This window comes from Gymnoscopelus braueri (assembly GCF_963280865.1).
Source record: "Gymnoscopelus braueri genome assembly, chromosome: 23".
Classification (NCBI taxonomy): domain Eukaryota; kingdom Metazoa; phylum Chordata; class Actinopteri; order Myctophiformes; family Myctophidae; genus Gymnoscopelus; species Gymnoscopelus braueri.
The window spans coordinates 26,912,735-26,929,719 of record NC_137625.1 but is presented as its reverse complement, the minus strand read 5'-3'; the positions used below and the strand labels follow the sequence as shown (position 1 = coordinate 26,929,719).

The 16,985-nt window shown below is 41.4% G+C and overlaps 1 protein-coding gene across 1 annotated transcript in view; it reads left to right on the top strand.

Annotated features, from left to right (window-relative positions):
* Window positions 1–16,985, top strand: part of cacna1c (calcium channel, voltage-dependent, L type, alpha 1C subunit) — a 244,367-nt gene that overhangs the window by 198,833 nt on the left and 28,549 nt on the right. The window contains exons 32-34 of the mRNA XM_080421807.1: window positions 983–1,066; window positions 14,143–14,280; window positions 16,732–16,797. Of these exons, the coding sequence (XP_080277933.1) occupies window positions 983–1,066; window positions 14,143–14,280; window positions 16,732–16,797 (288 nt within the window). The remainder of the gene's footprint in view (window positions 1–982; window positions 1,067–14,142; window positions 14,281–16,731; window positions 16,798–16,985) is intronic.

Sequence of the window (16,985 nt, the reverse complement as noted above, 5' to 3'; positions counted from 1 at the left end):
AGTAAGTACATTTACTCAAGTACTGTACTCAAGTAGAATTCTTAGTTATTTTTACTTTACTGGAGTATTTCCAATTTTCAGTTATTTTACTTCTACTCCACTACATCTCAGAAGCAAATATTATACTTTACTCCAATACAATTATTTGAAAACTAAAAAATCACAACGTGTCGCATTGTGATTTTCAAGAGATTTGTATACATTAGAAAATTTGAAATGAGACATTCTGCATAATGAGTACTTTTACTTTTGGTACTTTAAGTACATTTTGATACCAATACTTTGGTACTTTTACTCGAGTAAATGTTACCGGACTTTTACTTGTAACAGAGTATTTCTATATTGCAGTATTGATACTTTTACTTAAGTAAAAGATGTGAGTACCTTTTCTACCACTGAGTATGCTTTAGTACCACAGCCATGTAGATTTGTCCCAAGATGCAGCTGGATGGACTGACAGCTGCAGAGCGCTCTAATTGTCCTGCATTAGAGTACAGTAACTATCTTCCTTTAACAATATCTCTAGTACCTTGTGAACTAGGCCATGTGGACGGACATCTGTTGACTGAGCCTAATGGCTCTTTTCGACTACAGGAACTAACCGAACCGTGCGGACTCGTGAAACGTATTTCACGGGTTCTGCCGTTGTTTCCATACACTATGGCTTGGTTTCAGATAAGCTTCTCAGAACCTAATTTGGGACCTGCTCTGGAGGCTAGTGCTACCCTGAGAACTTATACTTTCCAAATTAGTTAAAAAAAAAGAAGTAGTGAATCGGTTTCAGGATAATTATGGAAGGTTCTGGGTTACCCTCCGTATAGTCGAAAAGAGCCAAACGGGTGTCCGACCCGCAGCTGCCATTGTGTGTTGGTAGGGTAGCGCTGGGGTCCAATTCTGCCAGGACGAGGTCGGGTATGTCTCTCCTTCTAACCTCCCTCTCTTACCCCTCACCTGCCCCCCTCCCCCCACTGCTCCTGTGTAGGGATACTTTAGTGATCCGTGGAATGTATTTGATTTCCTCATCGTTATTGGCAGCATAATAGACGTCATCCTCAGTGAAATTAACGTAAGTACAGTGCCCGCTCTCTCTCTCCCTGTTTCCCTCTCTCTTCCTGTCTCCCTCTCTCTTCCTGTCTCCCTCTCTCTTCCTGTCTCCCTCTCTCTCCCCTTCTCTGCGTCCGTCCAACCCGTTCTTCCACTTTCCGTTGCTGTTTCTCTCTCCTCCTTCGTGTCTCTCTCGCTCTTGTATCCCGCACCGTGCTCTGGTGCTGCCTTCCTCTCCCTGTCTCCTTCTCTTCTCCTCTTCCTCTTCCCTCCGTCCTTAAAATCCCAAATGGCAGCTGCCACTCGAAGAGAGAGAGAATTAACCGAAACACAAAAAGCCCCCCTTTGAGCGTAGAACCAGGCCTCTTCCTGGCTTCTGTGTAGAACGTATAGGCTATTATAAACCTTAAAATAGATGCCGCGCTCTGCCATCCGTCTCCAGCGTTACTTCACCTGGAAGAAAAAAAAATAGTAAAGCTGTTCTTTTTCATGGTTGTTTTTTTTATTTTTTATTTTGTTTAACCCGACTGTGACATGTCCTCAGGTTTGAAGCCCCGCCCCTCCCCTGACTAACAGAACTAACAAACTAACCAATGACAGCAGGCTTTCTTTCACACGCCTTTAATTTCCACCCCAACAACAGGAAGCGATTTATTTGTTTTGGGTTGTTGTTTATTGTTGGTTTATTGTTGGTTTATTGTTGTTGTTGACGTTGTTGTTTCCCCTCATGGATAAGCATGACCGACCTCCTCTGATGCTGCGCGTCCTCTCCGCTGTCCATCTCTTTCAGACCTTTTTCTTTTTCTCCCCACCCGTTCTTTCTCTTTTCCAACTTAAAAAAAACTGACGCTCTTATGAATATAACTTTATCTTATTTTTCTCCCTGTCTCCTTTGATTTTACATTCTCTCCATGTTATTTTATTTGTTTGTTTATCTGTCTTATGTTGTGTCTTTTCTTTGTTTTTCTTTCTTTCTTTCTTTCCTGTCTTCTTTCTGTTTTCTCTCCACCTCCTTTCACAGCATTATTTTGTTGATGCATGGAACACTTTTGATGCGTTGATAGTTGTGGGTAGCATTGTTGACATAGCGATCACTGAGGTTAACGTAAGTAGTCCACTCCAACACCCTCCCTCCCTTCCCCTGTTCCTCCCTCCCCCTTCCTTACCTCCTTTCCTGCCTGCCTGCGCGTGCTCTTTCAGCCCCCCAAACACACACACACATACACACACACACACACACACACACACACACACACACACACACACACACACACACACACACACACACACACACAGACACACACACTGACCGAGGCAGATACCTATCGCCAATGCTTTCAAATGCTTTGGAAACGCCGGCCATGCCGCGTTTAAGCTGCTAACATAGTAGAAAAGCAATTAAACGCAGCATGGCAACTTTAAACAAAAAAGGCTTTGTGAGGTTTGAAGCTAGGTTTCAAATTATGAAAAGCTTTTCCTTTTGTTTTGATCTGTGACTTGGTTCAAATTATAACACCAATCACGTAATGTTTACTTGAAACCACTCTCAATGTCAGCTTAAAATTGCATGTTAAAACAAAGTTGTGCTGTCAAACTTGTGGATGCCTTGGTCAATTTGTGACATTAACTGTGGTGACTGATGCAAAAAACTGTTTAATTACATTCAATACTGGCTGAGAAAACACTACAATTAGTCTGTCCCATTCTGAAAATGGGCCCAGAATTCATTGGCGAATTCACTCGAGCAATTCTCAAGGCCATTGCCCCTAGAGGCATGTCTTTAATGTCCACAATCTGCTGTGGTTTGTTGCCTCAGAGATACAGAGAGCCTTGATGGACTTAACACCATGTATTGATTTGATTGTTACTCCTCGATGAAGACATGGAGATCACAGATCAGATTAAGAGTGGCATGTTCCTTTAAGGATTTGAACCCAAAACCAGTTTTTGTTAACAAGGAAACAGTGCCCTCTTCTGACTCCCCTCACACCTTATGGTTTAGCCTCCAAAATACATATAAAACAAAACTCACACACTATCAGATTACATTTGAAGTTTTCTTAAGGGCTTGTAGATAGTGTAACGCCTCTAGTGTTCCGTAACAAATTGTAGAAATTCCACCATTTTCTGAGGGTTTTCAAATATTTGAAAAGCACCAAAATAGGTATTTATGCCTCTGTCTTTTGAACATCAATTGCACAAAACAAACAAACAAACAAACAAACAAACAAACCTAAAGCTAATCCTATTGCCTTTGTCAGTAGATGTTGAACTATTGCATTTTCTCAGCACTTGGTTTGGATTCACATTGCAGTTCTTTCTCTTGCCATTGCATCAGGGATGTTTTCCATTTCCCTTGCATGCTGGAACTGTATAGCATGTATAGAATATAGAGGATGGAAAGGTGTATATCCTGGCCTGGGCTCACATTAATGTTGTTGGGACAAATAAAGAAACAACAAACCTGAATGCTTCTAAAAGCAAAGACTGGAATGAACATTTGCTCATTGATGTCGTCTGTATATTTTTGAGATACAGTGAGGGTTGTAAACAAGTTCCCAGGACAGTGTACTCTGTTTTCACGACTACATTGTCGCACAACCCCTCCCCCCTTTTTTTGTTGTGTTTAAAAAAGGGTTTTTTGATGTTTGTTTGTTGCTGTTGTTGTTGTTTTAAAAAAAAAAGAAGCTGAACAAGTGTCGCTGGAGTATTCATTTTTTAGTTGAAAATGAATACTTTTTTCCCCGAGTGATTCTTGGCGAAAGGGTTGCATTATGAATTAGAAATGAGCATTTAGGGACATCAAGGTCCATATACAAACAACATTTGTCGTTTTCTTTTTTTCTTAATTGCATAGAAAGTACACATGCTACTTTCTATACAATTGAAAAAAAGAAAAAGGACTGGAGTTAGTTACATTAGATTTTTTTTCCCCCCGTCTTTCGTCCACCAGCAGCAACATGCGTACGCATAGAACAGTTGGATCCATAAATGGATTTACTCCACAGCCGTGAAATTTATGTAAATGTATGTATGAATTAATTTGGTATTGACTGGAATGGTCCCCTTGGTCAAACAGTGGAGTAGAATAAGAATGCAGCTGTGTGTACCAGGCTAAACACCCCCAAGTACAAGTCTAAAGTCTGCTGCCTATTATTGGACTCACACTTAAAGGATTATTGCTGTTTTATTCATGTGGCCTTCACATTTGACCTGACAACACAGTCTCTAAGTACCGAGTGAAAATGTGAACGCTACGGGTTGGTTTATTCAGCATTACTGGAGGCTGCAGTTTTTTTTAGTGAAGCCTGAATAGTTGTTACAAGACCAAACAACATTCAAATTTCAATGTTTCATCAACTGTTCTAAGATTGTTCATAATGTGAAGAAAAAAGAAGTGTAAAGAGAGTAGCCTACCTCTTAAGTTTGTTCAAATGTTAACCATTTTGATTCCCTGCTAGTAGGTATTTGGTCAAATTTATTTTTGGTTGGCTAAATTGTTCAGGTCATATAAAACTTATATTCAGGTCAAAACTTATAATGACCTAAATGACATTTGTTTGTTTTCTCCACAATTACATCATTTTGTTCTGACGACTTCACCGAATTTTGTTTATGCCAGCAGTATGCTTGCATAAAGACTGTCTGTTGTTTATGCGGAAAACTGTAAAAGAAAGTGATTATTTTACATACTGTACAGTACACATACCATTAAAGCAGATAAGTAATCATATGAGATCAACATTATACAGCAAAGGGCATACAATAGTTCAAGAAAATATGACTATACAGTCAAAGATATCGGAAGCAGTAAGTGATAGAAAGACAGAGAGCAGAGATTCATTATATTAAATCGCAGTGCAGGGTAGACAATGGTGGATCAGACCTAGATTCTAGATAAACAGAATCAAACAGGAGTATAAAAGGCCAGCCCACCTTTTATACTCCGGTCTATGATTGTAATACCCTGAAGAAGGCAGCTTTGCTGTCCAAAACCGTGTTTCTCTCTTGTCCTCAACAAACCTTTCGGCACTTAAGCTACAAGTGTGCGCCAAGTTGGAAATGCTAACAGACAGGAAGCAAAGACTGCTGAGAATAAGTTGGCAGCTCTGTCCCGCAGGGCAGCATTTGTTTTTATCTACTGTATACTACTTGTTTGTGGGTCTTGACTACTGAACAGTGGAAATATCTCTAAAAGTTGTGTTCTTTCATGGTCCCAGGTGGTTGGAATGTAGAGTCTTAGCTCTGACAGCGCTGGCCGGGCATACAAATGAAGAGCAGGCTTATCCCTGAAGTGTATGAACTTGAACGGAGTATTTTTTCCTGCCTTGAAAAGTTGCAACTATCTGTCCAACGTGAGATTATTTTTTTCATGAATAACAGTAGACTTGGCTTTGGCCATATAGGCTACTGTATCATACGTAAACATGGAAAAAACTTCCCAGTAATGGCTTTATTTTAAGATGTTGCATTTATATATGTGTCCAGGGAAGAGCAGTCTGTAGAGCCGTCGGTAGAGCATTTGCTTCTGATGTCCTTGTTCTCGTCATTCATTGAACTCACCTAAATAATTGAGTCAATGTTGGCTAAACATCTCTGCACGATTTACAGGTCAGGGATGTATGAATACATTGTTTGTACACCAATTTCTTCAGCTCGACTTTACATCACATAACTTTCATGACATAACTTTGACGAAAAATAACCATACGATGATATTTATTGTGCTGGATTAAAACCCATCTATAAATTTCAAGTCTCTGCAAGTTTTCATGTTGTACTGAAATGAACTGAATCCAAACAGATAAGAGTAAAAGTCACGATCTAAACCAAATTAAAATAAAATGTTACAAGATTACACATGGTTTCTCAGCAGAATGTTTTGTTTTTAATTTGGTCAGATAGATTTGTGTTCACAGACTTCACACAGGCCCAAGTCAATCGACTGAATATGTCTAAACCAATGTTTTGTGGTTAATGTACAATTGCTTTCTGATTATTGGTTCCAAAGTTGGAAATGTGTGTCTTATGCTGCGTTCACACGGGCAGATACAAAGATACAAAAATACACAGAATATTTGTCGCTATGGGGTGTTTGTATCGTCATCAGAGTCATTGTCATCAGAGCTAGAGTTGTAGTTTTGTATCTTTGCATCTGGAAGTTGAACCCAGCTCAACTTGAATTTGTAGCTTTGTATCTTTGTATCTTTTGTAGCAGATCTAAAAACGTCGGATGTTGCTGTGTATCTTCATGTCGCTGGCTTCCATTGAAAATTAATGGTAGCATGTACTGTATCTCTGCCAGTGTGAACTAGTGAGGTACAAGTACACCTTTACACAGTACAAGAAATAGCTTGTACAGTTTATGTGGGAGGAGACAGACATCTAGCGTGGATTGATGCATGAATGGATGGCTGGGTAAAAGTCGACAGTTGAGATTCCACAGGACATTGATCATACTATTTAACCATTGACGATAGAATTGATTGGTGATACATAGTTTTTTTGCTGAATGTTTCGATACATTGTTTTGCTGAATGTTTCTGCCGGGCCAGAGATATACACCTTCCTCATTTATACATGTCACTGATGTGATGTTGCACTTATACCTTGGTTTGGATTTTGCTTTTAGTTTGATTTGATTGGTTTGCACTTCTTGATTAGTTTTTTTTGTTCTCTAACTTCTAACCTAAAGGCATGCCCCAAGTCTTCGATTTTTCTTCTCTCGTGACTTATAAGTGATATGGGCGGCGGGATATACCCCATGCTAGTGTTCATCGTCCTTGAGCTGCTTTTATTTATTTTCTTCTCTCTCCTTCTTTCTGTTTAAGAAACTCTCTGCAACATAACCTTAAGAGAATTCTGTCGTCTTTTATTGTTATTTTTTTTTTAACTGGAACATTTGTATCTGGATATTGTGATCTTTTCAATGTTTTCCTGTTTTTGCACTTCACGCTGTGCTTAGCCAGAAAATGTATGTAGTAGCTAACAGAAGCTAGTGCTACAGCAAACAGCTACTTAATTTTTCACGTGTGGTGAGGTGCAGTAACAGGCCAACATTTACAAAGTCCACGCCGATTGTGGGTTGTCATTGGGTTAGATTAGTTGCTGTTTCTTATAGACCCATACCTCCCAATTCTGCCTAGCAACCTGCGGGTGCTTGTTAAATGCTCTGCGATTCTTTTCCTTGTTTGTATTGGTTTGAGTGCCAATATTCTAGACAGATTGGTAGTTGGTTTGCTCTGAGCGGTGCCTTGCCGATGCTAGTATGGACTGCATCTCTCTCTCTCTCTCTCTCGCTCTCTCTCTCTCCCCCCGGAATGCCTTCTCCTTTTGCTCCTCTCCTCCTATCCTCCCTTTCGCTTTCTAAGCCCTCTTTGCATTTTACTCTTCTTTTATGAATGTTACCTCTCCTTTCTATCCCTCTCTTTTGCTCTCTTCTTTATTGTTGCATTTTGTGGTGCAGATTGCACACCTGAAATGCAAGCTGGGTAACGCAGGTCTCTCTAATTATTGAGAGTTTTTGTTTCATCCTAGCACCTTTATTGTATGAAACATATATCTAACAAAATTATTTATGATGCCCTTCCTTGTGTTAGAAATCCAATTTTGTGACAAAACCTGTCAGGACTAAAAAGTCAAATCTAGCATGGTGTTATCAGGAGTCCTGCGCTACCTAGAGACCTGCTGAACTTTGTAAGAACCTGAACCGACTTGGTGTATATGAAAACCTCTACCGTATGTTTGATTGCCATGTTTCTACAGAGACTCTGTTACAGTAGCTCCAGTGAAGCTTCATGCATGCTTCGATCTCAGACTGTAAATCCACTGCAGCTTTGACTGCGACAATATCTATTTCTTTATTATGTTAGATATTGTTATCTTTTAAAAGAAATGCATGGTGTTGGGAGGTTCGAAGGTACTGTACTTGAACCACTGATTCATTTTAATGAGGTAGTGGGGTTCAGTGCACTTTGACAAGTTACATGGCTATCTGTTATGCTGATGATGTCATACTGGACATATACAGTACTGGAAAGATAGTTATACATTGATGGGCTATGTGGGTCACTGGTCTCTCTCTCTCTCTCTCTCTCTCTCTCTCTCTCTCTCTCTCTCTCTCTCTCTCTCTCTCTCTCTCTGACCCCACCCCTGCTAGAAGTTTGATCTAAACCAATGAGAATTAGACGTTAACATATCACTTCATGGTTGTGATCAATCAGAGAAGAGTTATGCAGGATGTTGTTTCTATGTTACTGTGTTGCCATATCAGGAGGGGGCGTGGCCCAGTTGGAATACCTACACACCTCCTTCCTTCCTCCCTTCCTTTCTTCCTTCATTCTTTCCTCCTTTCCTTTCTTCCCTCTGTACTCCCTCACTTACTTCTTTCCTTCCTTCATCTCTTCCCCTCCTTCCTTTCTTCCTTCATCCTTTCCCTCCTTCCTCCGGTCTGATCTAACATAGCACGGATTGGTTAACCATCTGTCCTTAATCTGTGTCACCAATCATGTTATGCTAGCTCAACAGTAATCCAGTGGGAAGTGAATGGTTAGTATGCTGAGGTATTTCAACAGGGCCAATGTCAAAGTGAATTTAACACTTCCTGAGTTACAGATTAAACTAGTTAACTGTTTTGCGGATTAAAATAGTTGACGGTTTTGTAGATTAAACTAGTTAACTGTTTAATCTGTATAAGTGTCCAATTCATTGCAGTACCTGGGGTGACCAGTAGGGGACTCTATGTTCAGTGTTAACTGTTGTTCTGGGCTCTGACTTTCTCAACGTATCTTAGATGTACTGTTGTATTTTATACTGATGTTTTTTTGGAAAGATGGAATTAAGATGGTCGTTAATAGATTTTTTTAGTTTGTAGTTCATGTATTAGTCACAGTTAGTTCTTTGGCCTGAGAGGAGTCATTAATATTAGTCATATTCCACTGCTAAAGGCTCATATGTCAAACAAAAACAGCAGCCACACAGCTTTTTTTAGCATTTTAAATGAGTGGAAGTGTTTGTATTAATTAAGTCCAGATCAGACTTAATTAAACATTCAAGATTCAAGATTGCTTTATTTGTCATTTGTTTTCCATCTGCAAGCAGTGCTAGAAAAATAAACAAAATTATGTTTCTCCCAGTGATCATGAACATGATCATGAAAGGGTTTAAACTGTACGGTTAAGATGTGTTGGGAAAGCCTGGTCCTCTGCTAGCCAAAGCTGCTAATGTTGTATTGTAACCACAGCTGGCAGAAAGACGCACAGCCACACACACAGCCACACACACAGCCACACACACACACAGCCACACACACACACACACACACACACACACACACACACACACACACACACACACACACACACACACACACACACACACACACACACACACACACACACACACACACACACACACACACACACACACACACACACACACACACTGAATGCGGACCATGTCGACTCAACACAGTCAAGTACATCAAACCTATATCTTAACTTTAGCCCTATCCAAAACCGTATCGTCACTTTAGCCCTATTCCAAAACCGTATCGTATCTTTAGCCCTATTCCAAAAGCGTATCGTAAACTTAAGCCTAACCCAATACTACAGAGATAGCTTACAGCCACCTAACCGGTACATTTTATTGTCACACAATTCAGAACTTTAACAGTGAGATGGCCATAGCACACCTCCTTCCATGCAATAGCTCCTTAAATGTATTGTAACATTCAGTGCATTAGGCTCTTCGACCTAATGTACCCTTCCCCAAACCCTTATCATAACCTCAGTCCTACACAAACACTTATCGTAACCTCAGTCCTACGCAAACCCTTATCATAACCTCAGTCCTACACAAACCCTTATCATAACCTCAGTCCTACACAAACCCTTATCATAACCTCAGTCCTACACAAACCCTTATCATAACCTCAGTCCTACGCAAACCCTTATCATAACCTCAGTCCTATGCAAACACTTATCATACACAAACACTTATCATAACCTCAGTCCTACACCAAACCCTTATCATATCCTCAGTCCTAGGCCAAACACTTATCATAAACTCAATCCTACACAAACACTTATCATAACCTCAGTCCTACAAACCCTTATCATAACCTCAGTCCTACGCAAACCCTTATCATAACCTCAGTCCTACACAAACACTTATTGTAACCTCGGTCCTACGCAAACACATATCATAACCTCAGTCCTACGCAAACCCTTATCATAACCTCAGTCCTACGGTAGGCCAAACCCTTATCATAACCTCAGTCCTACACCAAACCCTTATCATAACCTCAGTCCTACGCAAACACTTATCATAACCTCAGTCCTACACAAACCCTTATCATAACCTCAGTCCTACACCAAACACTTATCGTAAGCTCAGTCCTACACCAAACCCTTATCATAACCTCAGTCCTACGACAAACCCTTATCGTAAGCTCAGTCCTACACCAAACTTTTATCGTAAGCTCAGTCCTATGCCAATCCCTATCGGAACGACATGTTGAGTCGACATGGAGATCTTCTCTCAGTGGACACCAAAGTTACAACTACAAAATGAGAACACACACACACACACACACACACACACACACACACACACACACACACACACACACACACACACACACACACACACACACACACACACACACACACACACACACACACACACACACACACACACTGTGTGCTGATCCGTGTTCCTTTCCTTAAAGCCAGCTGACTCCTCCTCCTCCTCCTCGTCCTCGTCTTCGTCTTCCTCCTCTTCCTCTTCCTCTCACCCCCCTGTGGTAAGAGCAATGGTACGACCCGACGGTAACCTCCCCTCCTCTACCTCCGTCATCCCTCCATCTGTCCACCTCCACCCCACCCCACCACCCCACCTCCTCCTACTGCACCCCCCGTGGTACAGTCTGTCTGTCTGTCTGTCTGTCTGTCTGTCTGTCTGTCTGTCTGTCTGTCTGTCTGTCTGTCTGTCTGTCTGTCTGTCTGTCTGTCTGTCTGTCTGTCTGTCTGTCTGTCTGTCTGTCTGTCTGTCTGTCTGTTTCTCTGTCTTTCGGTCTGTCGGTATGTCTGTCTGTCTTGTTTGTGTTTCTCTCTGTTTACATTCTTTTCTCTCTGTTGCTATTGCCATCATCTGCAGCATGTGCCCAAAATCTACCTGTTCATAGTTGTATCTGTATATATCTGTATATATCTGTATATATCTGTGTGTGTGTGTGTGTGTGTGTGTGTGTGTGTGTGTGTGTGTGTGTGTGTGTGTGTGTGTGTGTGTGTGTGTGTGTGTGTGTGTGTGTGTGTGTGTGTGTGTGTGTGTGTGTGTGTGTGTGTGTGTGCAGGACACCATATTGTGCTGGTGAAACTTAAGTGGACTTAAGTGAACCGTTTTGTGAGTTTTGGTGACTTGCTGCTGTCATGGTGCCAACTGCCCCCCCCCCCCCCCCCCCGCCCACTCCATCCATATGGCTTGCCCCGCCCCATTACACTCCCACTCCACCCATCCCTTTTTTTGTGGGTGTGGTCTCCTGGGTGCTGTGTCATTGGTGCAAGCCATGGTGGTCACGCTGTCATCGCTACGTCACACTCTCTCTCCTCTCAACTGGCCTGCCCTATGTACCTGTCTATCTACCTACCTGTCCAACTGTCTGTCTATCTTTCTATCCACTGATCTGATAATCTATTCATCTGATTTCCTGATCTTTGACTATACTGACTAATTTCACCTTCAGTTTCTCCGTCTCTCTCTCTCTCTCTCTCTCTCTCTCTCTCTCTCTCTCTCTCTCTCTCTCTCTCTCTCTCTCTCTCTCTCTCTCTCTCTCTCTCTCTCTCTCTCTCTCTCTCTCTCTCTCTCTCTCTCTCTCTCTCTCTCTCTCTGTCTCTCTCTTGGTGCCCTCTGTTGTCCAGTGATTGGCATTACATGCCGTGTATATTTCTGTAGGAAGGCAGCAGTGATAACTAGTAGAACTACTCTTAAAACTAGTAGAACTACTCTTAAAACTAGTAGCGCTAATCTTAAAGCTAGTAGCACTACTCTTAAAAGAGACGAATCATTTTCAACACAGCTGTCTGAGTCGTCTTTGGCAACACACGCCTTGTGTCATTTTTCAACACATACGACCTAAATAATTACATAATGATGTAAATTCTGGATTTCCTGTAATTTCTCAACAAATTCTAAGAATGTATCAAAGAATACATTATTTTCCATTAATGGAAGTTTCCTCATTTGATAAATTGAGATTCATATTCTTATAATAAAAAAATCTAATTCTTGCTTGGTGTGGAACACGCGTTTTATATAAAGTGTTCTAAATAAAATATACACAATGCAAAATCGCCTCGCTCCAAATTCCTTAACGACCACATTAAAACCAATCAAAGCAGATTATCAAATTGTACACGGTATTACAGTAGATAAATGTGTGGCTTTTTGATGGGATAGCCGTTATCTGGGATAACCGTTACAGATGTGTAATCCTCCTCCGTGTTGAGAGGTCATACATACAGTGTGTGGTCTTAGACGTCTGTGGAAACGACACGTCCGTTTCAAGAGGACATTGTTCTGTCCGTTTAGATTGTAAACTTTAGATCAAAGGAAGTGACGGCTTCATGGAAAAACACTGAACATCAGCAGCAAGCAGATGTACTGCACTGGGCAGAGTCACTGTGTTTCTGTCACATTTCAAATTATTATTTGCTATTAATTGATCATTCATAATTGGTAGATGATTATTAGCACATTGTTTAATGTGTCTGTGTTTGTAAGAAGTTTGTTTTGTGGATAAAAGAAAGAAAGAAAGGAAGTATACTGTATAGTATTGTACAGTGTTGAGTTGCTATTTGCTGTATCAGATGTTAACCATAACAGAAGCACAGTGTGTTTTACTGCAGGCAGTTTGGCAGACTAGCCGTGTTGACGTTAACTGAACAACACAGGAATCAGCCTTTGTTATGAATAAATAAACTGACATTAGAATCGCACAGCACTAGATGGCTGAATATTTCATAGGGAAGTTATTTGCTGACTTTTGTTATTATTTGCGGACTATTTTAAAGATGGATGAAAGTGAAAATGGATTAGTGATTTTGCTCAAAGCTATAAAGCACAAAAGCTAGGCTCAACTCTACTGTACTGTAGTTAGCTTGTTCAACCATCTGGGAGACAATTTACTGATGTGTAGATTGACAAAGATATACTGTGTATATAATAGATACCGTGGGTAGGTAGGTAGGTAGGTAGGTAGGTAGGTAGGTAGGTAAAGGCAGTTAGGTAGATCTGGGCTCTGCTTGTTGGTGATCGGTGATTCTTCCATGAACCATTAAATTACTGTGATTGGCCAATTGTTTTCCAAATACATTTTTAGTTGTTAGTTAATTTTAACACAACCTTTCATTTATTAACTGTGTGTGTGTGTGTGTGTGTGTGTGTGTGTGTGTGTGTGTGTGTGTGTGCGTGTGTGTGTGCGTGTGCGTGTGTGTGTGCGTGTGCGTGTGTGTGTGCGCACGCCCGTGTGTGTGTGTGTGTGTGTGTGTGTTATGCTTGTTTACATCCTCATACGTGTGTGGGTGTGAACATGCATACAAATATATGGCGTGGCGTGTGCATGTGTGCATGTGTATGAATGTGTGCGACCGTATGTGTGCACATGTGTCTGTGTGCATATATAACCCTGTGTGTGTGTGTGTGTGTGTGTGTGTGTGTGTGTGTGTGTGTGTGTGTGTGTGTGTGTGTGTGTGTGTGTGTGTGTGTGTGTGTGTGTGTGTGTGTGTGTGTGTGTGTGCGTGCGTGTGTGCATGTGTACGCAAACATGTGCATGTGTCGTATGTGCATATGCATGTTTCCTGTGTTTGTGTGTGTGTGTGTGTGTGTGTGTGTGTGTGTGTGTGTGTGTGTGTGTGTGTGTGTGTGTGTGTGTGTGTGTGTGTGTGTGTGTGTGTGTGTGTGTGTGTGTGTGTGTGTGTGTGTGTGTGTGTGTGTGTGCGTGCGTGCGCGCATGGACGCGTGCGTGCATGCATGCATACTGTGTGTGTGTGTGTGTGCGTGCGTGTGTGTGTGTGCACTACCATACTAAACATAATGAAGGGACTACAGAACTCTGAAGAGAACGCCAGGATCTCCATCACCTTCTTCCGTCTGTTCCGCGTCATGAGGCTGGTCAAGCTGCTCTCTCGTGGAGAAGGGATTCGGACCCTGCTGTGGACCTTCATCAAGTCCTTTCAAGTGAGGAGAGAGGAGAAACAGACAGACACAGAGACACAGAGACAGAGAGAGATAGAGAGAGAGGGAGAGAGAGAACTTCAGAGAACATTAGAGACCCGGAACTAACAGAACAACAGAGAATAGAAACAGAGAGAACAGGACAGCTAGGTTTTATATTAAGCCTAATTTATACTCTGTAGTGTTGCTTTCTTACAAGAACAGACTTTCAAGTTAAAGATCCAATCATGTGGATCTCGAGATCTCCATGTTGGAACGGCCTGGCTTCATGTGGGTCTCGGACTCCATGTGGCAGGCCTGTGAGGCTTGTTTGTTTCAGCCCAATCCGAGCCCGTTCGACTTACATCATTTAAGTTAAATATTTTAATAAAAGTCATCTTGAGCAAAGTGTCAGCTCAATGTGATGTCCATTGACTTGCGGTGTGTGCTTTAAGTTCTAAAAAGTAAAATATTTCCCATAACATAAAACATATTTGAGAAACATGTCAAGTTAAGTCACCTTTATTTGCACATTTAAAAATAACAGTTGACCCAAAGTGCTTTCCTTTCAAAATAACATCATAAAGACCTCATAAAACCATAAAAGAAACATAAAAAAATGTTTCTCATTCAAATACAGCATAATTAAAAGAGCATAAGAAGCAATACAATTTAAACACAAAAGTTAAAATACATTCAATGATCAAAGTAGACTATAAGTTAGTTGCCCTCAGACTGAGCTAAAAGAAATGAGAGAAGAGTTGAGTTTTTAGGGTGGATTTAAACTTTTCAATGGTGGAAGATTGTTCCAGAGTGTGGGGGCAAACAGAAAAGGCATTTGGGAAGATGTAATTACACTGGGGGCAGTAGGTGCAGGAACCAGAGGCCGTTTAAGGCTTTAAAAACAAAAAGTTAAATTTTTAAATCAATACGATATTTCACTGGTAGCCAGTGCAGTTGGGCCAGAACCGGGGTAATTCTTGGAGGTATACTTCCTTGGTCTACTGGCAACGTGCACAAGACATTTGGCAGTGATCGGTCCAGTGATTTGTGAGATTATCCCTGGACAAACACACAGACAGACACACAAACACACACACACACACACACGGCTCACCTCCTAGTAGGGGCCACACTGTAACGTATAGCTTATAAATGTGTTCTTGTCGGCAAGCAACGCCATCCTGCAATGTGTGAGTATAAACTATGCTTTTACATGGAAATAAACATAGGAGAGCTGTAGGAGAATGTTAGGGAGGTGGTCTTGACTTTTCTGCTCCCTCTCTCCCTCTCTCTCTCTCCATCTCTGTCTCTCTCTTTCTCTCTGCCTCTCCAACCCCCTATACTAACCCTGTAGAACACCCATCCTCCCTTGTAGAAAGTTAAGACGTAGACGTATGAGATGAACGACCTCAGCACTCCACCAAAAAGAGAAATCATTTGATAGAATGTGTTTGGACAAAAAGAAATGAGCCCTTCTCTCTCTTGTGTTGTTTGAACAGGGCCAGCTCATGTTCGCTGTGTTTATTTGTTCAGCTTTACCTTAATTAATTTATGGTGTGTTCGCGTGTGTGTGTGTGTGTGTGTGTGTGTGTGTGTGTGTGTGTGTGTGTGTGTGTGTGTGTGTGTGTGTGTGTGTGTGTGTGTGTGTGTGTGTGTGTGTGTGTGTGTGTGTGTGTGTGTGTGTGTGTGTGTGTGTGTCAAGGTCACACAAAATCATGCTGCACTTGAACGAGACCACCAATATATCATTGTCGTTGGCAAAGACCACGCTCATTCAAAACAAAACAAAAACACATTTTGTGCATTAATGGAAGCGCAATTGCTTCAAATACAATTACAACTAAAATGTTTCATTTCATTTCTGTTCAGCCCTCGTGTCATTTATCACGAGCTGGCCCTGATCGTCTCAAAACACAAGAGTAAAAGCTAGCCAGCAGCCCAGTTCTGTACCAACAGCCCAGGTCATGAAGAGCAACAGGGAAATGTCTAGATGTTATGTTTGGCCTCTAAACTTCATGTAGGAGCTGTTCTCCTGGCTAAGCTCAAGAGAGCGGTTTGTCTTTTACACAATGTTGTACAACCAAGTAAAGTCAGATGATTGATTCCTGGTTGTTTTTGGTGCTGTGCTGCCCTCGGTCGGTGCTTCAGTTCACTTTCACTTCACACAGTCCCATGAAGTTGATTTAATTGGTAAAATGAAATTGGATTAAATTAAAGTGTTTCTCCATGTGAGAGGTCTCACGCAATAGTTGAGAATTAAACTCATTACTAACAAATCCCTGTTCACTGGAAGGATAATTGTTTTCTTTTTTGTTTGTATTATGAACAACTTAATTGCTTTTTCAATTAGTGTCCCAATTAGTGTCCTAATTCATGTAGTTTAATTGAGTGGAGTGAATGAAAGTGAATGGAGCCAGGCCTTGGAGCAGGGTGTCGGCTGATGTGTTACTGACGTGTCTCTCTTCTCCTCAGGCTCTGCCATACGTAGCTCTGCTTATAGTGATGCTATTCTTCATATATGCAGTCATCGGCATGCAGGTAAGCTGCCCTCCTCTCTCTCTCCCTCCCTCCCTCTGTCTCTCTGTGTCTCTCTCCCTCTAGCTTGGCGTTTCATCCCGTGTGTCCTTCTGACGTCCCTGTCGCTCGAGGGCCTCTGTACGTCCGTCCTGATCTGCGTCTCTTCAGATCTTCCTTCTATTTCTAGTTTGTGTTCTGTTTCTCTGTGT